Genomic DNA, 24,729 nt, shown 5'->3' with positions numbered 1-24,729 from the left:
AGAAAAAGAAGAAGAAGAAGAAAGATAACATTTTAAATAAAAATCCGTTACAATATGCATTCCAAACCACTAGGTGGCACTTTAAATCAAGCAATATCAAAACGAGGACAATGTGGTTAAAAGTGTTTTAGCACCAAATACCTGGCCCTAATAAATCATTATAATGTGCATACTGTAGCTAAAACTACTAAGTGCTGAGTCAACAGTAGGAGAGCAGTTTGAGTGATTTTCAGATGAGGTCCGAGGCCAAATGCATAAAAATCTTTGCATCCTTGACATGAACTTCAGTACCTGGTGGTCAAGAATTCTATCAGTTTGTGTGTCTTTTGGTCCAATCCATTGGAGGTGACCAGCTCTTCCACTTCCTGGGAGATCTCGGGCAGGTTGCTGTTGCTCCCTCCTAGGCTGAGGCTGGACGACGTGGAGGATGAACTCAGACCTGAATCTGGCACAGGAGACGCCTGATACTCCCGCAGGAAGTCGAATACTCCTCCTAGACACAACAGGGGGACAAGGGAGTGTCCTCAAAGATTACAGGGGTTTCATATTTGAGTCCACCATCCTTGCTACCATGTTGTGAATACTCCACAGCAGCAATGTCAGAAGCAATACAGAGAGAGAACATAATGAACAGCATGAGCTGTGTTTTGGCATCTCTGGAATTTGAATGCAATTAGTCTTGTCTACCCATGGCACTACATGTTTAAGATAAGACTGTAATGTAAGACAGATTAAATTGTGTCTAGCCCTGCTGGGACACATAATATTCCCATTGTTTATTCACATCATCACATCATCATTCTCGCTGGGACAGCTAGAAAGTTGCATGTCGATACGATATTGTAATATTTTAAGTGTTCCCTTTGAAGGTTGGTACTTTCAATAACTAAGCGACCTGCCTTACCAACTTGCAGGGATTTGTTTGTGCAACAACTAATGTGAGGAAATATGTAATATATGAAGAAATTACAATATTATCACTGTAGTAATATCATTAAAGTTACTACCGGTATTTCTGGCACAAATAATACATTCAAATAAATGTAATATGCAGGCTAGACAGTTCCAAAAACGACAACAACAAAACCAGTCTATCCCAGCATCCCAGCTTATGGTCCCATTTAACACAAAAGGATATAAATAGCCTCAAATGAGTGCAGTGGAATGCTTTAATCAAGACCTTTGATGTGCCCTGTACATACTATATAATGTTGTTTTTGGCGTGACGTCCCAATCTTTTCTCCACAGATAAGAGACTTATACCTCTTCTGTAGAAGGAATGGAAGTCATTCCCTCCTGCTACTACTAGTTTAGATTAGCAACAGAGAGGAGCAATGTGCTGAATGTCAAGCTGCCATGTGAACCCAGCCCTGGATGCAGTATCTACTTCAACATTTCAGGCACTAAATAATTTACACTTTGCAGTGTACACAGCCCCGCATGAGAGGTGAACACATAAACAAGCTTTTAAGTGAGAAGTAAACTTGCCCAAAGGCAACAATAAAACACAGTCTCAGGATTTGTTTTGTACCTGCAGTAGTATCTGGTTGAAAGCTTGGCTTGATGGTCTGTGTCTTGCTGCAGCTTATGTCGCGTGTCTGCAGGAGAACGGAGGCGATGACCTGGAAGTTGTTGTTACACGATAACGTGATGAGCAGATGGAGGAGAAGACGTTTACTGTGCTCAAACACCTCCGGGCGGTAGTGATCCATGCCTACAGAAGAGAAACACAAACTGAATCTGTCTTTTAGAAATATAAATATTTCCTATACTATTGTTTATAAAGCACATTTATATCAGTTTGGAAGAGAGATACGAGAGAGTTTATTTGTCAGTCACGCATACAGGTAAAGAAATATATAAAACTAGGTTTTGTTATTCAATTTGGCACATTCTGCCAGCTATGGTGTTGAGAATAGACACATACTTTAACTACAGGTATGTGCTATGTTGCCTTATAGCCAGTCAGAAGGTCAAGAGATTTGACGTGCAATGTCATATGATATTTTAGGATTTACTATACGGGATAACTGCTAGTGATCTGGACTCACCCAAAAACATGGCATGTAGCAGTAAAGGTAGATGCAGAGCCCAGTCCTCCCTTACACTGTGGTCCACTACCAACTCTGTCATGAAGATGACTGCAACATTACATCTGACAAAAACAGAACCAATTACTTACTGCATGGAAAGCATCTTATCTTAAAGGTAATGTGGTGAAACAAACATAGTTGAAAAGCTTGTTGGATATTCACAATTATAACTTGCTGCCTTGTCAATTTTGTAAAATCTTATTTGCTGCTGTCAATCTGCAATATATAAGTGGTAATTAATGACGGCCTGAGCTGTTGCTATACAGTATATATTTTATACAAAGTATTATATTATTTATTGTTTACTATTATTTTATTATTTCTTCCTCTGCCTAGTGGGAATGTGCATGCAAAGTTTCATGCCAATTAAACACTGCGTTCATGATTTGAGGCATGTTGTTGAAAACGGGCCCCTCCTGTAAACTTTGGAAAAGGCAATCTTAGCTAATCACAATGGAATATAAAGAATCGGACAGATCCGTCTTGATCACATGACTATAGAGATCATGTGTACCGATTTGCCGACAAAATCTACTAGGAGTAATAGTCAAAAATGTGTTTTGCTAAAATCGGTGTGAAAGATTTGAGCAACTGGTTCTGCTCTGGCCGCCAGTTTCATGCCGATCGGTCCAGCTGTGCTGGAGATTAGCTGTTAACATGAATTAGAGTTCAACAGACTAACCTATGAAGTGGCCCCTTTGGGGTGATGGTCTCTGGCAAGAAGTCTACCAGTGGAGCCCAACATCCTCCATTCAAGGGCATGGGCAAAGGATGAGCCTGTTTGGTCTCCACAACAGTGATCAGCCAGCCAGCATACGGTGGCAGAGGTTCACCTAAAGCCCAGAGACATTATACTGTTGATAACTTCCACATCAATTCAATACAAAAGTTTCAGTGACATAGCTAAGAACCATCCCATGTCCATACATTGTTTACAATTCAAAGACCTCATCTTCGCTTTGAAGTTGTGTCACACATTAGGAATAACCTAAAGCAGTGTTTTTAAAACGTTGTGCCCAACACACAAAGAAAAACGAAAGTCAAAATCTGAAGGCACACTCGTATGTATAGCAAAAATAGGAGATCTACAATCATTGCAATGCGACACTTTGAGGTTGTAGATTGGCCAATTGCTATTTTCGAACATATATTATATATATTATATTATATTTTGAAAAACTGAAGTTGACATTGAAATTGAAAATTTGTATTGTTGCCTATAAAGACACACAAGTGTTAGTATAGTATATAAAGGAAATAGAGCATGCACCTCCACTCTAGCCCAGGTGCTGGGCAAATCAGTACAAGAGGAAGAAATAGAGTCCGCAACACTGGTATGAAAAACTCAGCTCCACTGGTTTATTGATTCAACGTTTCGATCACTGGGATCTTCTTCAGGAATGATGATCGAAACGTTGAATCAATAAATCAAGTTTTTCATACCAGTATAGTATATACACCTCCGTATTGGGGGAAAAGTACTGCTATAGTAAATAAAACAATATGCTGTAGTATTCTGTATATTGCAATCATAATGTGTGGTTGTTACAAAATACCTTAAGACTTAAGACTTTCAGTTCGTCGCTCACCTTGGACTGCGGTACTGATTCAAACCCAATAGAGTGAAACAGACCTGCTTTCAGGCCACTGGCAGCAACTGAGAGCCTTCGCCTTTGCCTGCTTCAGTTTCAGAGTGGCAGTGTTTCAGTTTCAGAGTGGCACTGTTTCAGTTTCAGAGTGGCAGTGTTTCAGTTTCAGAGTGGCAGTGTTTCAGTTTCAGAGTGGCAGTGTTTCAGTTTCAGAGTGGCAGTGTTTCAGTTTCAGAGTGGCAGTGTTTCAGTTTCAGAGTGGCACTGTTTCAGTTTCAGAGTGGCACAGTTTCAGAGTGGCACTGTTTCAGTTTCAGAGTGGCACTGTTTCAGTTTCAGAGTGGCACTGTTTCAGTGCCAGTTCTCACAGAATGCTCAGAGAGCTCCGGGGGCCCCTCGGTGCAGCTCATGCATTATCAATGGCACCACCCTTACCCTCATGTCATGGTCCATGTGATTCAGACTGACGCGTTATCCCACATTAGTGAGGCCATAACAGACACATTTAGAGTAATTTTCTTATTGAGACAGAGGTTCGAAAACCTCTCCATGACCCCCAAATAGCCATAGCCTCTGGTTGCATAGCCATAGCCTCTTGAGCTCAGCAATGTTTTGTAATTATTGAACTTTTTTTAAATGCAGACATGACTAAATTAAGCACACCATGTTTAAAGTGAACTGAATTTGAAATAAAATTCGTAATATATATAATTTTGTATGTTAAAATTATTCTCCTGTCAAATTTTGCCCAAACAGTTTAAAAGAAACAATGCAGTAGCCACGATGTAAAAAAGTAGCGTATAAATTTAAAGGGTACACACTAGTGATGGGAGATTAATCGGCAAACACATCGGTATCGCCGATTTTAGTTGTTTTTAGATGCAGCATCGGTTCGATTGATCAATCAGACCGATTAATTAATCGGTCCGATTAATAACAGCTTCAACAGATCTACAAGCTCAATATTAAATATAAAGGTATGTAAGTTAAATCTGACTTGCCTAAGCCTGCAGTGCAGATACCCTGTTATGTATTTTTCAGAATGGACAAAATTATTAAACTTTTTCAATATAGAATGAGATCATATCGACATCGGCAATATCGGTTATCGGCCATAACAGCAATTAATTATATCTGATATCGATATCGGCCAAAATGTCTCATCAGTACACACCAATATTTAGATGTGTAGTCTTCAGCAAGGTTTTTGAGGAATATACAAGTCAAATATTATATCAAAAATAACTTTTTATAAGTTATAACTTTTTATAAGTTAACAAGTATGACTTTAAGAGATACTCACTCTTCTCCTCATCATAGGATCCTCCAGAGCTGTTGCTGTAGCGAGACTCCAGGCGGTTGTGGGCTCGCATTATGTGGCTGAGCCTGAGGTCAAAATTACAAGAGATCATCATAATGCTGCCTCTTATGAAATGGAATGAGATTTGTCAATGTCGAGGCCTCATAGCCTACCTCTCCTCATTGTCCTTTATAGCTTTGCTGTCATCCGTATCAGGAAAACTCTCCTGCCCGTGCCCAGCAACAACAGTATTGCTGCTGGATGTGGTACCTACAAAGAGCAAGGAAAAATGTACTGGTTTGAAACAGGGTCTCCCGAATGGGAAACCAAACATTGACTGCTCAGTCAAAGGACCCCCACTTGGCCGAAGGAAATAATGTATAAGGCTTCTTCTACACAGTAAAAAAGAGTGCTCATTACTTACTTACTTATAGTGTTCATTACTTACAATGCGCACCCCTGCGCCCTCATTTGCACTGTATCACTCATACTGTAACTTAAAACTGCATGTAACTTTCCTCTTATACCCCAGATTTTAACTCGGCTTCCTGCGCAACACAGTGCTGACATTTTTACTAGAGCCTGCCTGCTTCCTCAGAAGATAAATTAAATCAGAAAAATGTGTGTCAGATCCTGTGTCTAGGTGAGACATGACCGTTGACCCGATAAAAATGTCTCAATAGAAGAGCAGGGAGACAAAATACAAGCACCCCAATTGTATACGTTATATTGTAGTGACATACTCTACCATACAGATAGGACACAATCTCATTTATTAATTTAAGAAAAAGTTACAATAGTGCCGCTTTTCTTTTTCATTATGCTTCCTCCAACTCGGGGGTTTTCATGATTCTGAATCCATTCCAAGCATTAGTTGTGCACAAAAAACACTCCTTGGGCTAGAAACGGCCATAGCCGTCATCACAAATGTGACGAGGTCAGCACATTTTGGGGACATTTGGGCAAGTGGCTATGGCCTAAAAAAACATTCTAACTCAAGTGCAACTGTAATGATGACAGTGAGCCATAGTGTTTGGTATGGATGGACCTTAAGTAAACCATGTATGTAGAGAGAGCTGTATACCGGAAGCTGCTGCAGAGGCCTTGAGGCTGGTGGCAGTCAGGCGATAGAATGGGGGGCTGTCACAGTGCTGCACCACGGGATTGACTGGGTCAGTCTGCTGTAGCTCAAATATCAGCTCCTCCATGGTTTGGGTGGTGTTGTTCCGACACAAGTAGATCACCACCCTCTTGATCTGCAAAAACAAATATCCGTGGAACACCGGAGGGGAAACATTGTCAAGATAATTAGCTGGAAGCAGCCTCCCTGACAAAATAAATCCTCCTCCTCCTCCCTTAGGGCATTTTAACTTACGTAGGGTAACAGTGTCGTGTCACTGCTGACACCACACAAGCTCATGAGAAACTGAAGAGTTATTCTCAGGTTGTTGGTCCACTTTTCATTGCTGACCAATGCATTCCAGGCATTTTCCATCTCTGGTCCAGGTACATCATCCCCATACTGACAAAGGCAAGGGGCATAAGCCGATATCATGACATTATCTGTAAGACTTGAATGGTGGATTTCCACACTTCCACACTCCATCACATAAGCATCAAAGGTACCAGACAATATTCTGCAATTGGTTGATTCAGTTTCCCCTCAACTTGACATATTGACATACTGTACCTTGACAGTCATGAACATCAGGTTGTTGAGCACCATAGATGTGGCTTGGAGGGAGCCCCAGCCAGTGCCCTTGAGTGGATGGGACTGTCTCATGATGTCAGTCTGGCCAGCGGTGCCGGTCTCATATTCTGGGGTGCTGAGACTGAAGATAGGGGGCGGGAGGCTGACATCATGCACCAGTTCTATGTTACTGAGCCAGGGGAGGAGGTAGGTGAGCATGATCTGCCTCCCATTGGGATGAGTGGTGGGGAATCTCTGGCTAACCTCTGAAAGGGACAGAGATTAGAGCGTCATGACTCATCAGTGGGTACGGCAGTCTGTTTACGCCACACGTCCTTTTGTATGAGTTCAACTGAAAATGGGGCAGTGCTTTGGACAGCTAGCGAGAGATACAGTTAGTGATGTCAGAGTGGAACTGCAAGTGATAAAACAAGATCTAGTGGGATGGGATGAAGAGAATTCTACTCAGGACTTGTAAACACATTCTTATACACACCCACATACAAATCCATGCACTTATACACAAACATAAATACAAATAAATGCAAACACTACTGTATGCATGTGCACGCAGATGTAGGTGCACACACAGTCACACACGCTCACGCTCACGCACGCTCATGCACACACACACACACACACACACACACACACACACACACACACACACACACACACACACACACACACACACACACACACACACACACACACACACACACACACACACACACACACACACACACACACACACACACACAGCTACCTGAGAACAGAGGCAGAGTGAGCTCAGGGTACATCCTAGCCAGCTGGCTGGAGAGCTGGGGAAGAGAGCTGCTATAAAGTGGTGGCAGTGGACCATGGGTGCCATAGAGGATATTGCCTGGCTTCTGATCCGCAATCCTCTTAGAATACACAGAGAGCTTAGCTTCAAGAATCTGTTCAAACCAGAGAACAAACATGTCATTTGCATTATCAATTAAGACAAAAAGAATTGAACCTGCACACTCATAAGCTCCAATACAAAGTCAAAAAGTGGGGTGCATAATGGTCAATGCCTACAGTAGGTGCAAATTAAAATCAGTTACTTCAGGCACTGACGAGATGTGCCGTAATGAGAGAAAATTCCGATGACAGAATCTCTAAAGTTATAGGTATAGGTATAAGAATTCATATTTATTATTATTTAGCATTCTCAATTAAGAAGAGAAAATCACACCCGTGTGAACCGAGTGGTGCAACTCCCCCCCTTCCTCTCTCTCTCTCTCTCTCTCTCTCTCTCTCTCATTAGCAGGCAACACTGTCTCTCTGTTTCTGGCAAACAGCGCCCCTACTGGTACTCAAACTGGTGCTCATTAACCAACACATAGGTGAACACATAGGTGAACATCACGGACATTGCTGTTCCTTGGAGTGGTTGCACCACTCAAAAAGATGAATGATAGCTCACCTGCATCAGCTGCATAGAAATCTCATAGATTTCTCTGTTGGTGTCTGATGCCTTGAAGAGCACCAGATTGAGGAGTGTTACAATGTCACATGGGTAGTTTCTGCATTCATGAAAAAAAGAGTAGAAATTAGCATGAAGTAATGATTCATTATTAAAATCCTTGTAAAGATGTCTTATTATACAGTGCTCTAGAGGGCACTAATTGTAAAAACATGAAACAAAGCACAATCCCAGATGAGTAGTGAGATCTTTAATAGGATCAGCTGGTGGCTGTGTTTTTACTGCTTGGAGGAGAAAAATATGAAGATTTGGAGCATTTCCTAATTTAATTAACCACAACATTATTTTGCTGCATCTCACATAGGCGACACACAAGCAAAACCAGTGTGACAAAGAAAACAATTATTTCACTGTGAAGCACGTGGATGTGATTCGACATAATGCCAAAGGCAGACGATGAAACATAAACAGGACAAGTTAACGGAGAGACACTGTAAGGGTTTATAGGCCTACCTGCTGCCACAGACAGTAGCAATGGCTTTGAAACAGCCAGAGGCGAGCTGGTAGGAGCCTGTGTAGCAGCGGTCTACAGCCCAGTTGAATAGGTTAACCTGGTCAGCATTGAGTTCAAGGAGGAGGATGACAACTTCACAGCCAAGCTGGTGGACCTGAGCCACGGGAAGAGAAAACACACAGACAGAACCAGTCTCTCCTGGGGCTGCTTCAGATAGAACGCTCCCCATTACCCAGTAATTCAAGCTAAAGATTTTCTGAGGCTATATCCATTTAGAAAGATAAATGTCTCTGAGACTTAATTGTGTCCTGCTTTCTAAAAGGCTTGAGGAAGGATAGCTTGGATGGATTGCAGATGTCTTAGCCTTGACATAGCAAGAAGATGATAAATTACATTTTATGGGCAGCCTTCCCAGTCAATATTACTCATTCTGTAGCTATTAGAATGTAAACGAATGAATGCAACTGCAAAGTCAACTTGGCAACTGGGAAAAGAATAAGTAAAATAAACATGCATGTGCAAAGACAAGGTGATTCATCTTGACATATTATAGCAGTAATTTGAACAAGCTAATTTATTCAGAACCAAATGCCACACTTCCCTGTTCGCCAACAACCGGCAGAAAGACAAAAGTAGGCATTTGGCAGGAACATAATGAATGTTTTTCTTCTCTTTTCTTTTTTGTTTTAACAGAGAAGTCAAAGCAAAGTATCAGACAGGCTTTTGAGGTCAGGTCTTTGTTTAAATATACAACTGTGTAATGAATTGTTATCCACATACCCGCTGATCCTGGCAAGCTAGTATATTATCCAGCCACTTATAGAGGTATCCGTCCGGAGAGAGGCCAACATTATCAAACACAGGCCCACAACACAGCACCGCAGACATAGCCTGGAAGAACAAACAGCATGAGGCACGCACGCACGCACGCAGACACTCATTTAACCACTTACAGCCTGGTGTGAGCTTCAAGATAGATACGTATAATGTGCTATTTTCAGTTTCTAGAATAAGGTTTAAGTGGTTTAGGTTTCCATGATGGACATGGAGTTGTTGGAGCCATGTTTGATGTTGCTAACTGAGTCAGGATGATACCAATATGACAAATCATGCATTATAATGCAGACATTATAGTTATTTACATTTTCACTTCCACTTCAAGAATGTTTAACTTTCTCTGCATTTGTGTGTAACCATCTATTTGGTATTAAAAGCTACGTAAGTTGACGGTGAACATGAAAACAAACTGTGCTTACTGTACCTTGAGGGCCCAATATTGATATCTAGTGATCTGGTGATTTCTGTCACTATAGCGGTCCAGAGGGGTGAACATAATGCTGAATGGGCCAGCCCATTGGCTGAACAGGATGAAGAGGTGATGACGTAGGCTCTGCTGAGGGAACAGGAAGCGTCTGTGGTGCACTGTGGAAGGGACATAAAGATGTCTTGATCGGGAGGAGGTGGAGGAAGAGGCAGCACAATCACTCAGGAAAATCAATACCAGGCAAATTAGTAAAGTACTTTTTTTTAGAGAGAGAGAGGGAGAGAGGTTGGGAGAGAGAGTGCTAATAAGGACTTGTTCCACCTTGACAGGTCATCTGCCATTCATCAGGGACTACAGAAACCCTGGCGCCTGGCAACCCATGAGTCATCACCTGTCCTTTCTCCCTACCTAAGCTGCTCTATTTTTGGCAACTTCCCTTGAGATGCGTTCAAATCGAGATCAATTCCAAGTGGACCGTGCTTCTTGTGCTCTGCCAACCCTGGTTAAATGGAATCCTGATTTATAAATCACAATTCCCAACTGCATACAATTGGACATTCTGATGGATTACAGAAAAGTAATACAGGACACAATATTTTTGGAGATCCCTAGCTTGTTTTCTTTTGTTGTTCAGTGACTGGCCTGTAATATTGTTATATGTACTATGGGTTGCTGTATCTGAGTGTCAAATGTCCCATAACAGCTCCGGCCACCTGAGCAGCCATCTGCTGGGTGAATCAGTCAAATAAATGTCCCCTTCCCTGGGGACCAAAAAATAAATAAGTAATGGTCCCTATACAGTAGGTTTTGTCTTCATTTATAATTCCTTGCACGACTGTGATCTTCAGTGAAAAATACATCATCTTTGACATAATTATGTCACAGTCATATGTATAACTTAACCCTTCCAGTGGTTCCCAAAGTGGGGTCCGGGGACCCCTAGGGGTACTTGAGGAAGTTCCAGGGGGTCCCCAGCTAAATGATAGTTAGGAACCAAATGGAACCTTATGGGTCTGTAACTCTGAGAGTGTACAAAATGTTCCATTTGTACACAAATGTTCCATTTGTACACTCTGAGTTAAATAAACAATATAAATTGGGGGTCCCAGAGATTGCCATTAAATGGGGCGCCGTAGCCTAATTCAGGTCAATCCGGGGACCCTTGTTTGAGAATCACTGCTAGAGCTGTAAAGACCTTCTCTTATGGGGGTCCCTGAATCACTGCTAGAGCTGTAAAGACCTTCTCTTATGGGGGTCCCTGGCATATGTTTTCAAATGGGAGGGTCCTTGGGCTAAATAGTGTCAATTTGGGGGTCCTTGACATGAAAAAAATGACATGAAAAAGTTTAGGAACCACTGTGGTAGAGGTAGACGGTACAAAGTACCAAAAGCTAACCGTAACATCTTTCAAAATTCCTTCATTCCTAATGCCATTAGGCACTAAATGTCTCGCTAGATTAGTTTTTAATATATTTGCCACTGTTGTCCTGCATTTATGCCATGAAGATAATTGTGTGTAAGTGTTGTTGTTGTTGTTGTTGTTGCTGTTTGTTGTTACTGTTGTTTATGAGACCGAAGACAAATTTCCACATTGTGGACAATAAATTAAACTAACTAACTAACTAACTAACTAACATACATACAATTTGGGTCTACTGGTATGAGGAGGATCTGAATCTGATCCCGGTTACCTGGAACACACTGGATGAGGTTCGCCACCATGGCACTGAAGTGAGCTCGGATGTCCTTGAGGATCTCTGCATCTTTGTCATTCTCAGCTTCCAGAAGCATCCGGGTAAGATCCACATACTCCAGGAAGAGAGCGCCCAGGGCCAGGGTGTCGCGTTCCAGAGCTCCATTTGTGCTGTGGGAAATGAGTCCAGGAACACAGAGACATATGAGGAACAAACACAATACGGAACAGAAAAGCAAAAGTCTAATATTCATAATGTAACTCACAACACAAAACAGCAACCTAAACAGCAATAATATGTAAAATGTAAATATAACCATAATGTAGTGAGCCACTATGTTACAAGATGTCACTCCAGTTTCATCTCTTGGTAAGTTGGGTTACTGTGAATCCCAAAGGGCGTGCATGACAGACTACTGTCTGGGGTTACAGTGTGTAATGTAAGGTGTGACACCTCACTGACCTGTCACTGATGACACCTGAATCAGCCAGTAGCTCAAAGATTCGCAGCAGCTGCAGTCTCAGAAGATCTCTCCGCTCACGTCGCTTCTTGTTCTGTGACAATAAAAAAAGGGAAAGCGCAGTCATCTCACAACTGCAAGCTCCCAGCATTATAACCCCTAGTGTGTGTATCTGAGATAGAGAGAGAGATCAATCTGCGTGTAGTGCACTTTCTGTATTTAATGCATTCTGTTGTAAAGATAAAGAACCGACCTCAGGTCTTCTTTCCAAAGCTTCTTTCATGAGTGGATGTAGCTCCTCCACAAGTTCCCTGTGCAAGTACAGGGGAAATATGACTTGGCAATCATGATGTGCAAAGTAAACCAAAATTGCTTTTTGAGGTTACAGAAGGAAACACAGTTGCTGTGCAAATCCACAATAAATCTAGCATGTCCAAACACTTGGGCTCAAATCTAATTTTGAGGATAAAATGAGATGGGATGTGTTCAAACTATAAATGGCCTGCAAATCTAATCCCGCACTCATCTCTCCTTAAAATCCACACAAATCCACACCAAAATAGACTTTAATCACCAAAATAATGCTTTTGGTAATAACTTTCATTTCATTTAATGTGTCCATAAATGGACCTTCAGTGGTTGTTTGGGTGCCTCACACTAAATGTGGATGGTGTATTGTGGACGCCCCAGCTACGGGTTGAGAGTTTACTATTATAGTTGTTTGTGTAACTGTTGCTGTCATTACACTGTGGCTATTATTATTGTTGGTACCCCCCCAAAAAGGTCCAGGGCTCACGACCCCTCTCCTTCACTACTCACCAATCTAGCACTTTGTTTTCACTGACTTGCCAATTATACACATACTAACACTATACTGTTGCTGCTGTTTTTACATGTGTCAGAATTATTGTCCTATTAATGGAAACGTTTTACTGTAATATTGATTAAATTGGGTTGGATATGTGATTTCAATAGCTTGCACCCATGCACTATGGGTGGGACACTTGTCCTGTCCCATCAAGCACATGCAGAGAACAAAAGCTAAAAAACAAAAGGGGTGTGTAATAGTATATCACATGCTGTAAACAGTGAGAAAGTTTGCTGAATGTCTTTGGCAAACACAATTCCATTTGGTGAAAAATCTATGAGGGTGCTTTCAGACATACCTGAATACAAGGGAGTTAGTGCGACCAAAGCCCAATACGAGAGATTCTGTGAGCTCAATGCTCTCCGCCCTCATTAGTGGGACTAACTGCTTCAGGAGCCACGCCACAGATGGACTCCCGATCACCTGTAAAAACATATAAACATTACACAAGATTACTAATGCTCTTCAGAAGTGCATCAAATCCTTTACAAACACCAAAGACAATAGTTGTGTGAAATGTGAACACTTAATATCCATACATTTGAATATACAAGTTTCATATTCCGTTCCTTTCATATAATGAAGCTGTTGTTGTAATTTGACACTTTGAGCTTAAATGTCAACAAGCTGTGTATGAACACCTGATCCTAGGGAGACAAAGCACCTGGGAAATGAATAAGAGCGGAGGGCAGGGAGGCAGCTACCTTGTTATCGTAGGTGACACCACTGTCAGGTGTGGTGGCCATGATCTCAGGTGTCGACACTCTCAGATGGCCAGGGCTCATGATACTGGGCTTAGCCACCCCAAAGCAGAGGATCAGATAGTTCCTCCACAGGGTTACATAATTGTCCCCACTACCAGAGGTGCTGGTCTTCTTAGCGTACACTGGATTACTGGTTAGGGAGGAATTTGTTTTTAATGAAATGAAATGAAGAAAATCAAAGGTTGATTAAGCTTTATGTGAAGCTAGCTATATCGCCGCAATAATGTGATGATCGGAAGCAGCCTAAATAAGGAATGCTCAGTAACATCTAGAGCGTTACTTCAACAAGTGTAAGATTAGCATGTCTAGTCTTGAATTTGGTGTGGTGCAGAGCAGAGCATGTGAGCGGCTGCATTTTGAATTGAGCGCTGAGCGCGTTTTAAAATGGGTCAGAACGGCTTCCGGAGTGATATCTGTCCTCCGCTCCAAGCCGCTCAGTGCACATGGCACATGTTTAAAAAATGTTACAAATAAGTGTTTAGAACCTAAATGCTTGGATTTAGTGTGTCCAGACTCTGCAGAGCGCATTTACCAAAAGTATGACAAGCGGCACAAAAGCCGTCGAGAGCGAAGAGCGGATTTCTCGGCCACCCGCGCCGCTCACATGCTCTGGGGCAGAGTGAATAACTTACTTTGGGTCTACTAGGGGCATAAGGAGCTGCATTCGAGTGAAGGCATAGGGCCAGGCGTAGCTCAGTGCTGTAGGGCAGTGCTTGGGCAGGTTGTCCTGCCGGAGGAGGCTGTAAAGACACAGCACCCAGGGGTCCTTCACAGACTGGGCAAAGATCCACACATGAGAGGGGCTCCTAATGTCATAGTGACTGTTTACCAATAGTGCATTCCATTCCACTAGCCACTGAAGGTCCATGTTGTGGCCCAGCGGTATGGTCGCCTGGGAAGAACATAATGAACAAAAGAACATAATGGGTCAGGGGACATGTCTGCATTCTTAAGGCAATTTATTCTTAGAATGTACGAAATCGTGTTAATAAAGGAAAAATGCCTACAGTAAATACACATTTACAGTACACATTTATAGTATCTTTGTTGACTAAGCTGTCATTTAAAACTGAGTACATCTTACTGTGTCAGATACAGCCACATTGACAAAACTTTCCAGGACTGCAGGGCTGAGCTGGTCCATAATCTCAATCATGGGTTTATCATCGTCCTGAAGAATGCAAATGATAAAATACATAACATGGTCACTATAAACTGTACTGTGAGGGACATTACATTTCAAATTCTCCTCTTTCTAACGTTTATTGTTCTTGCAAAGTCTCTGCCTTCAGTCATTTTTACCTCAGACTGTCCAATGACCATGAATAGACAGCGTATCTCTTTAAGGATGGAAATAGCAAGTTTGCGAGTGCTAAGCTGGCAGGAACAGAGCAATACGAGTGCCAGTCCCTCTACAGCATGCAACACAGCCGAGTGTGGGCCTCGCTCTGCTGTAGGGATCTTGGGACTTGAACTCGTCTGCAGCAACTGTAACATAGGTATACAACTGTCAAATGATTGCTGACTTTGATAAAACACTTCAATTCAAACAATCAAGGGATAATTTTAGTGGGACTATACTGTAGTTCAAGAGTTTATTTAGACTTGACACTGATTTAAGGATGTACCTCTGCGATGTGTATTTTAGCCATGTCATGGCTCTTCCCTGGATTGAGTAGGGCCAGTTTCCACTGTGTGAGAAGCTGTAGCAGGAGTTTGAGGGAGGTATCCAGCATGCCTTGGTGAGTATCCTGAACCTCGCGCAACAGGAAGTTAGTGTAGCCAAACAGCACGTCGTCACGCCAGTCAGGGAAGTCCACCAATAGGCTCTGCAAGGAGTTCTGGGCTATAAGTCGCAGCTCATCGTCCATGTGTATCGTCAAGCTGCAAAGAGCACAGACGAAAGGAAAAGTGATGATGCAGTTCATGATAAAGATAAGCCTACAATAATATATATTAACCGACCACTTTAACCCTGGGTCCCTATTTTGGACATATTATTATAGGCAAACTTTCTCAAAAGTATTTAAAAATGTTCACGCAATAAACAACATAATGTCTATTTTTGAAAGTATAAAATAGGGAAGATAAACAACCCCACGCAATGAGGATATTTGGAGTTTCAGAGTGTGAAACAGAGAAATATAATTTCTGCTACAAGCATAGGAAATTTAACTACTAGTAGTAATTTTGTAAATAGATTTCATGTTAGATAAATTGACCTTAAAGATGGAGTGCCACAATTTTTGTATTTTTCCAGTTTTGCATGTGTCTATGAGGTGACAGTACTTCATTAGACACCCTGGAGTTGTTTTTATGTGCAATGGTGTATTCACTTTGTATTTAGGGTTTCTTCCTGGAGGCTGAACCCTTGACAGTCAAACGGGCCAATGAAGTAAACAGTAATATAGTGACATCACACTATCAGCCCCTCCCCTAACCCCTCCCCCTTTATCATACAACTAAAGCTGTGGGTGCGGCTTCAGTTCAGTTCAGATCACCACCCATCACCACCCAAACCAGGCATACTTATTGAACTGGTGGGCGTGTCCACATAAAAGCATGATTTTAACAAATACTGTACACTTTTTGGAAAAAGTTCTTCCCCCTTATATTGTAATAATACCTGATGATCATGTTTTAGGATGGAAAAAAATGGTGGCACTCCATCTTTAAGTTCACTTCATTTCCACAGTTGAAAAACAATACTAGTCACAGCTGTGGCACAGATGTGAGAACCACATGGAGATCCACCCCTTGAGCTTGAGTGATTCTCTACCCCAAAGTAGCATGTTGATAATTCAGACTGAATGTCAATAAAAGTGACATTGGGTCTTGTATAACACACTCTGCAATTCACCCTCCTGAAAAATACTTGCACATTTGAAAGAGATAAGAGAGAACACTAGACACTCTTTCAGAATGCCCAAAATGCCAAACAATCCATTTCCCGCATTACTAAAGTTCTGGTAAATGGTGACTATAGAAATCGTCCACACAACTTGTACTCATGCAAACACACATCTATAAAGGATGTGTGGAAACTCTTTCGGGTGTGGTGACTTTTGGTGACTAAATCCACAAAATGTGACCCTCTAATTATGTTCACTTATTAAAGGGACACTTTGATAAGTGAATGAGGACTCCCTAGCCAACCCTGTAGGCAACGTACTCTCAATATTTCAATAATAGTATTAAATGGTAAATGGTAAATGGTGCATTTATATAGCGCCTTTATCCAAGGCGCTTTACATAGATTGTGCATTAAAGCTGCAAGCAGCGATGACCGGATGTCTGTGCGGAAAATATGGACAAGGATTTTTTACCGAGTCCAGTGAGGCGACTCATGACTCTCTACAACAAACTGTCCAAAATGGCAAATGATAGAAATTATGATTGTCCATGATTGACTCCAATCATGGACAAGGACTCTGAACCAAGTTCAATGACACCACCCACAAGTCTGTGTCAAAAAAGTGTCATTTCTATCCACCAGCTGTTTAAAAACCCAGAAGAGACGCCTGGTCTAGGCACTTTTTGATGCAACAATGTGCTTGCGCCCAAACCGTTAAAAAGTCCGATGACACCACACCCAAGTACGACAATCAGTTTAATATTTACAAAGAAAGACTTGATCTTGTAGATCTGCTATTTTCACTTCCTTGACATTGAAGTTTGAGGTTTCACCACGGTCAAGCCATTTTACAAAAACTCAAGATTTTCATCGTTAAGGTCTGTAGTGTACGCTAAGCGAGTTTGATTTGGAACTGACCAACCTGCCAGGAGGAATTTGTTGAAGTGCGAAACGTGAAAACACTGCAAATGGCTGACTTCCTGTTAGGTTTAGGTCATGGCGCCATGAAGAGACTTTTTTGCAAGTCGGGACATGATACAGGTTACCAATTTGTACACCGTACTGTGGGCTTCAAGCAAAACGTTTTGTAGGGGGAGCTATTGAGCCATTAGGCCATGCCCCTTTTTTTTACTTAATTAAATACTTTTTTGCCACGTGTTTTTTGTTTTGCAACTTTTCGAGGCCGTTTGGCGCCTCAAAAACGTGATTCATTGTGGATAAAATAAGAATAAGAATCATTGCAATTTCAATAGTGCTTCGCACTACTGTGCAGTGCTCAGGCCCTAATAAGATATTCAGGACATTGTTGTTATAATAATAAAAAGCAGCCATTCTGACCCAGGGACCGGGTTAGCAGGTTAGTGTAAACAACATAATCAAAGGTTTTAATTTAAGCACTCAAAACGTATATGATTAGTTCATATCCATAATAAAGAACATTCGGCTAGCTCGTCTTACTGACAGTAGGGTGACCAGGTGTCCCACTTTTTGCTGGATGCAGAGCATTTTTATCCTTTGTCCTGTGTCCCACATATTGACACAACGTTACGCATTTTCATTGGCTTTAGTTTCAAAACTGAAACCACTGCAGGACAAACAATTTACTCAAATCTGGCTCTTATCCAATGGCTGTGCAGAAGGAAGGGGAAGGCTGTCATCACAGGGCTGTGAGTCAGTCAAACTGTGCATTGTTGACCCACTGTACAGACCTGTGGGTCAACATTTGCTGCTTACAAGTTATACCACGCCCAACGAGGAAAGTTATTGCAGAGTGAACACAAACAGAGTTTGCAGGTTTACTGTAGCACAGATTGCTATTGAACTGTTTTGACTGGGTCACTCTAAAGGTGGCCTTACACTAGCCGATTTATTTTCAATCTGAAATCTGATAGCACCACACACTACAGGATAATCGGAGCGGGGCAGAGCAAATATCAAACATTCTTGATGTTGATCGGGCCGATCCCGATCGCGCTTTGAACGGCCCGAGCAGATCGATTGAGTCAGGCACCCCCCCGAGCATCATAAATGCCTGATTATCGGCTAGTGTAAGGCCACTTTAACTGTCAGTGATTGCGTGACCAGCTCTTACATAGTGTCAAACTGAGCAGTGGTATAGATTTGGATTCTCACCGTGAAAGCAGGTCTATGAGCTCTGGCTTGGTCATGCCGTCTGGAAGCACACGAGGGATGGCAGCAACACAGGTCCTGAACAAGTCAATCTTTGGCTTCCTTTCACCTCTGAAAGTCAAACCCATGGTCAAATTATAATGTCATCAACTGCAAATGTTTCAGTTGATTTAGTTTGAAATCGCACAGGTTGTGAAATTAGAAACTATATGGTCCTGTGAGTCAAAAGGAGCCAGCAGCTATAGATGGCTGTGATGAGTACCACACTTACGTGATCATGTCCTCAGGCTCCTTGTTCAACATCTGAACATTAGTCATCATCATGCAACGCCCCACCTCCTTATCCAGGTGTCTCAGCATGTTGTCAATAGCTTTGCGGACTGGAACGTAATACATGGACATTCCTGGACCGGAGGTGATGACAGATGAGAACATCAAACTAATTAATCCAATGGATCCACATCTATAATACTAATTTGAAAAAATAGCGGATCTTTCTACACGCATGTAGTACTGCGACTCATTGTGAGCTTGTAGGTAGTTTTGGGGAAATTTGTGAATATCTGTTGTGGGAACCACTGTGACAATACAATGAATGTCTCACCAATGACTTTGGCATCATCATCCGTCAGCGTTTTGCTGAGGTAGGTCTTCTTCACCCTGAGTGTGTTCCCGGAGGGCGGGTTGCAGCCAGTGTTAGGCATCGGGGGCTCACCGTCCTTCTGTTGCAGTTTATCCGCTATGACCAGGAATGCCCTCAGGCCGATGTTCATTCTCTGAAGTACATACAAGAAAGTTTTTGTCATTTTTATACATTTATGAAGTGCACAAGAAAAATATTCCACTACAGCCTGTGTGTGGTCTGTACAATAGTTTAATGAAAATGTGATGGCTGATGAATGTAAACACTGTACCTCTGGATTAAGACTAAAGGCTTTTGCTGGTTTCCCAACACAAAGTAGATCAAAGATGATTTCTTTCATGGCATAATCAAGTCTTTCCTGTTAGGAGCAAAGAGAGAGACAGCATGTTTATTGTGGCAGTATGGTTGTTTTATGATAATCTCTTGTACATTGACATAGAGCTTTAAATGTTTTTATTATGACCTTCGTTGACAAAAAAACTTCCTGATTACCTGTGCAATAAATTGGATGATTTTGACAAAGATATTGAGGGGCATATCTCTTGGTAGCACACTGCGTGATCCTTTGGGGAACAAGTTTGTAACAATGGTATTGAGACGCCTGCAGATAAAGAGAAAATTACAAATTAAGAAGCATGCGTTGTATCATCCAAGACCCATGCAAACATCTGAGACTGTGTTTGGATTTCAAACTGACACAGAACACGAATTTGGCCTGTTTTACGCAGACAACCGTGATGTGGTTTATTTTAAGAATGGTTTATTTCAGGCTTAATTCACGTGTGAAAGTCTGACTTGACCTCTTTGCATCTCCCTGTGTGGGCTCAGGGCTGGTAATCATGTAGTATGTGACCTGCTGGTAAACCTCAAGGCCACCAGCACACTTAATCTGGTGTGCCCATGACTGTTGAGTGTTTGTACAACAACACAATGTTCGCGTTACTCTTCATTAAAAGATATCCGTATTAGGACCCTAGGGCCCAACGGGGCCAAACTATTTCCATTTTAGACTTACTTACTATGATACATATGTGTCTATGGTCATGGTCAATGATGTCAAGAGCTTTTGATCTACTCTGATTGTGTAGTTTGTTTGTTTGCAGCATGCTGTAAACAACAAACGGGAACCAAACCAATATTCCAGTTAGGAATTAAGTCAAATGGGGACAAAATGTTCACACGCACAATGTTTTAGCTCTCCCAACCTCAAAATTACTTTCTTTAACTTGGCATTGCTTATGCCTTTCTTGCTGGGTTTTGGTTCTATTGTGGTTTGGCTTCAAATTCTTTTAGGAATGGACACATAGCAACTAAGCGATGTTAAGAGTATGGCTATTTACCCCTGTGTTGCGGTGTTGCTCTCACACTTGATTCGGATCATGTACACCCACAACAGGCGATACAGGGACTCCAGTGCAACACGGGCCATTTTGGGGTCTTTACTCTGTAATGAATTCAGTTATACAAATCAATGATCAACAGTCAACAAAAAGGCCCTTGGCAGTAAAGGTACAAATCATGCTTAAGCAAAAAAGAAGGGAAAAAAAGCCATACTGCGTCTGACAAGAGCAGCTATGATAAATGGTCAAAATATCTGAACAGACCAAGATGCCTTCCCCTGTATAACTGTGACTATGTCGGGAGATCAGATTGGTTGACATTGAGTGACATTTCACAAGTAAATGTTGAACCAAACACTGCACAGACTACAGCTGATGGTCAGCGGCTGTCTCTGTGCTGTAGTACAGTATGTACAGTATGTATTTCTGTTTTAGTTTATGGTGCATCACATTTGACCAAGATCGTTATAGGGGCGAACCAGGTCTCTCTTGGGAATGAGACCTCAGGTCTCAATGAGATTATCTGTATAAAAAAGGTAGAAGAATGGCCCAAAACTCACTACAGGTCACTCACAGGACCTATTATTATCAACCATTACAAATAAAAGGATATAGGCCATAAAATATGCTTGTGTACTTGTGTACCACCAATGGTGCGGGACACGCCACACAAGATACATCATACAACAGATGCTTCCCGGCAGCCAGATTGTCCGACAACACCTTGGTGTGTTCAGGACAGGTCTTAAAGTCCTCACAGTACTCTTGTTATAACAATCATTAAAGTAGCCATGCAAACAACACAGCAAGTTACTGTACAGAAGCATGTATGTAATAATTACATAATATGTTTCTTTATATGCACAACTTACACAGTGTTACATCACTAATACAGCGGTTAATTTACAAGTTAACTTACCTTGAGGTTAGAGAGGCAGTTGTTGAGGAAAACATGCCATCTGTTGAGAAAGAAGTCCTTATGGCTAACACACAGCAGACACGTCACCAGTGGGTAAAGAGCCTGTGAAGAAGACAATGAATGTCAATGAAAATAAATTATGCTTCATCACACAACTGTGTCACCTGAGTAAACTGGCCCATATCATACACTTATTACAGGTAGGTGCAAAGTACAGCCATATTACTTATAGTGACTTATGTTTAATGTTTTCTTTTGAACAGTTTATGTTTATTGAAGGATCCCCATTAGAGACACATGACTGAGCCTCTAGTCTTCCTGGGGTCCTGATTAAAACAAATACTACCGGTATACAACAACTAAAAATACAATTTAAAATAAAAAACAGAACAAAATAAAAACAAATACAAAGAACAAATTCACATTATAAATCAAAAGAACAAATTCGCAAATCACAGTTATGTACTTGGCAAATTGGCAAGGTATATCTTGATATTCTTTTTTTAAGTAATTTAGTTATGTATTGTAGATAAGATGTTTTTGGGCAGTGCATTCCAGAGAGTTATTGACCTATATATATGTGTTTAAGACAGTTTGATTTTGGTGTTGTTTTTATTATTATGTTACCAGAAGCTGCTCCTCTGGTGTTGTAACCATGTTCAGAAGTCATTTTTAACTGGTGAGCCAAGCTATACGGCTTACCAGTGGAAATAATGTTCTGCAGTAGCATTAGAAGACTCACTGCTAATTTCTTTTCAACCATTAACCATGCCAGATGTTCGTGCATATAACAAATACTTGTACACGGTATGACCAGCCTAGTGCCAGACGAGCCGCTTTATTCTGAGCAATCTGCAACTTTTTCAAATCAGATTTGATGGCCAGATAACAGGGCAGTATTCTAAATGAGACAAAACCAAAGAATGAATAACATAATTCATTATAGAGGGAGTGATGAAAGCAGAACACTTCCTACTAGTCATACTGATTCCTCTTCCCATTTTGACGACAATATTATTTATATGTTTGGACCAAGATAAAGAGCTATCTATAGTTACTAATAGAAGTTTTATAGTGTTCACCTGTTCAATTTGTGTGGTGCCAACAGTTTTAACTGATTGTTGTGTCATCAGCATACATAATTGTATTAACATTATTTATACCCAATGGTAAATCGATTGTGAAAATAGAGTATAACAAAGGCCCTAGGCAGCTACCTTGTGGAACTCCACAGTTAATTCAGTATCATTACTGAATAATGTTACTTTCTAATACAAGTGAGTGATATTTTATACTGTCTAAGAAACCAAGGTCACTTTTAGAGGTGTGTGCCTCAAAATGTCCATGTGTGATATTAGTTACAGTATTTACGCATTTAATGCATTAACCAATGTCTAAAATATGACTATACACTTTTTTTTATGTAGTGTCTCTGCCTTACAGACTTTGTCTGTCTTTTCTTGTAAACGGCTGGTGCTGTTGGATGTTGATATTACATATAGAGTGACCTTGAAATTCTTGAGGATTCACAGGGACCAAAGGCATGCCAGAAATGGACAGTATTTTTGTAGTGGAGACTGTCACAGTGTCACAGTGACTGCAGCGGTGTAGGGAAACAAACAGCCCAAACATTCCGTGTCATTTCCATCCTCCGGCAGGGTGACTAACCAGTGAGTGCTTCTTTCTGGACGACAGCTCCAGGGTTGTGACATACAAGCTCTCTACAAAGTTCCTCAGGCAGGGCACGTTCACCTCATTTTTCACAGCCTACAATGGAGCACAATATCACATTTATTATAATGACAAGACAGACTGCACCTCATTCTCACAGTGATAATCATTTCCCAAAAAAAACAACTGTGATTATCTGTATCAGAGGGAGACTTACTGCAGCAACAGGAACTAAAATTTCTACAAAAAGTCCAGCCAAGGCATGCTTAATATCTTTGTCCTTGACTTCCAAGAAATACTGGGCACATTCCTGCAAAAGAGAGATCCTTGGTTCACACAGGGTAATTGCATCCAAACTGTGCAAATGTGCAGGGTGACCTCATTGACTCAGTTGGTTTATTATTTCACAATAAATCTCATCTCGATTGACAATGAAAATACTGTAGGTCATAATGGTAATTTAGAATCCTTCTAAAAGCCAACAAAGGCTATAAGACAGGACGACCTTTAATTGTGCATTGCATGAAGAACTGCAGCAATTGTATGCACTCAAATTGCATGGCACTATACTGTATAAGTGTATATGATAAGTATAGAAAAGTATGAATTTATCTTCAGTAATTGTTGTGAGGGTACCTACCCTAGGGGACACGGGTAGGTACCCGCCACGGGTATGGGCACTGATGACGCGGAGGTGAGGACACGCCTCCAGGGCCCACAGCGTCCCGAGCGGGAATCGAACCCAGGACATTCTAGCTGTGAGGCGACAGCACTACCGACTGTGCCACCGTGCCCCCTACATAAGCCTGATTTACACTTCATCATACAATGATGCAACAGTACAAACATAGCCAATGTGAGCTTGTATGTCTGCTATTTCCAAAAGTATTTGGACAAATCTAGAACTCTGTAATGTTTGCCTATAATGACATGGCCAAAAAAGAAAGCCAATTTGAAAGTGCATTGTACCTGCATGAACTGAAAGGAGGCTTCAAACTCTTCCACTGGATACATTTTAATACGGAAGAACTTCACACCCATGATGAGACTGATGGTACTCTGGATTACAGTAGGACTCTGCTCTTTCTGCCGGAGCTCCTTTAGCTCAGTCATGAACTTCTTTTTCACAGCAGGAAACCTTACGAAAAATGTTTAAAGAAACGTTGAATAACGAGGTGCCTGCACAACCCTTGTCAAACTGCACATCAAGACTGCTTCCATTCATCCATTACAAATGTAAAGTACAGATGTCTCTCAGTCTCTGTGAAGGCTGTGATATGGGGTGGATAAACCAGCACCAGATCCCCAAAATATCCCCATCTGACCCTCTCTGTCTGTGTAGACCACAAGTCTCTGCGCCCAAAGATAAACTCCTCGTCTAGCACCTGATCCTCTTGCCAAATTGAATCAGAGATGGGATTCTTCTGTTAGTCTAAATTTAGAGGGTTATTCATCACGGGAGCTCATGTGGCCATCGACTAATCTC

At 41.4% G+C, this 24,729-nt stretch overlaps 1 protein-coding gene across 7 annotated transcripts in view; it reads right to left on the bottom strand.

Annotated features, from left to right (window-relative positions):
- Window positions 1-24,729, bottom strand: part of LOC310864716 (protein furry homolog) — a 67,944-nt gene that overhangs the window by 16,744 nt on the left and 26,471 nt on the right. For all 7 annotated transcript variants that reach the window (XM_083773424.1, XM_083773426.1, XM_083773425.1 and 4 more), the window contains exons 8-40: window positions 24,213-24,381; window positions 23,461-23,553; window positions 23,241-23,339; window positions 21,573-21,674; window positions 20,654-20,757; window positions 19,806-19,914; window positions 19,585-19,671; window positions 19,275-19,446; window positions 18,942-19,074; window positions 18,674-18,781; window positions 15,315-15,570; window positions 14,989-15,174; window positions 14,771-14,857; window positions 14,319-14,578; window positions 13,627-13,816; window positions 13,221-13,345; window positions 12,308-12,365; window positions 12,057-12,148; window positions 11,592-11,764; window positions 9,898-10,058; window positions 9,417-9,527; window positions 8,636-8,790; window positions 8,123-8,222; window positions 7,439-7,610; window positions 6,673-6,938; window positions 6,358-6,504; window positions 6,067-6,238; window positions 5,156-5,252; window positions 4,986-5,068; window positions 2,776-2,926; window positions 2,052-2,155; window positions 1,532-1,714; window positions 292-493 (exon numbers count right to left, since the gene is read on the bottom strand). In XM_083773424.1, the coding sequence (XP_083629550.1) occupies window positions 292-493; window positions 1,532-1,714; window positions 2,052-2,155; window positions 2,776-2,926; window positions 4,986-5,068; window positions 5,156-5,252; window positions 6,067-6,238; window positions 6,358-6,504; window positions 6,673-6,938; window positions 7,439-7,610; window positions 8,123-8,222; window positions 8,636-8,790; window positions 9,417-9,527; window positions 9,898-10,058; window positions 11,592-11,764; window positions 12,057-12,148; window positions 12,308-12,365; window positions 13,221-13,345; window positions 13,627-13,816; window positions 14,319-14,578; window positions 14,771-14,857; window positions 14,989-15,174; window positions 15,315-15,570; window positions 18,674-18,781; window positions 18,942-19,074; window positions 19,275-19,446; window positions 19,585-19,671; window positions 19,806-19,914; window positions 20,654-20,757; window positions 21,573-21,674; window positions 23,241-23,339; window positions 23,461-23,553; window positions 24,213-24,381 (4,707 nt within the window). The remainder of the gene's footprint in view (window positions 1-291; window positions 494-1,531; window positions 1,715-2,051; window positions 2,156-2,775; window positions 2,927-4,985; window positions 5,069-5,155; window positions 5,253-6,066; window positions 6,239-6,357; window positions 6,505-6,672; window positions 6,939-7,438; window positions 7,611-8,122; window positions 8,223-8,635; window positions 8,791-9,416; window positions 9,528-9,897; window positions 10,059-11,591; window positions 11,765-12,056; window positions 12,149-12,307; window positions 12,366-13,220; window positions 13,346-13,626; window positions 13,817-14,318; window positions 14,579-14,770; window positions 14,858-14,988; window positions 15,175-15,314; window positions 15,571-18,673; window positions 18,782-18,941; window positions 19,075-19,274; window positions 19,447-19,584; window positions 19,672-19,805; window positions 19,915-20,653; window positions 20,758-21,572; window positions 21,675-23,240; window positions 23,340-23,460; window positions 23,554-24,212; window positions 24,382-24,729) is intronic.

The sequence above is a fragment of the Protomyctophum parallelum genome, assembly GCF_964188405.1.
Source record: "Protomyctophum parallelum genome assembly, chromosome: 9".
NCBI classification, from domain to species: domain Eukaryota; kingdom Metazoa; phylum Chordata; class Actinopteri; order Myctophiformes; family Myctophidae; genus Protomyctophum; species Protomyctophum parallelum.
Note: the sequence above shows the minus strand (reverse complement) of the source record. Positions and strands in the feature narration are given on the sequence as shown.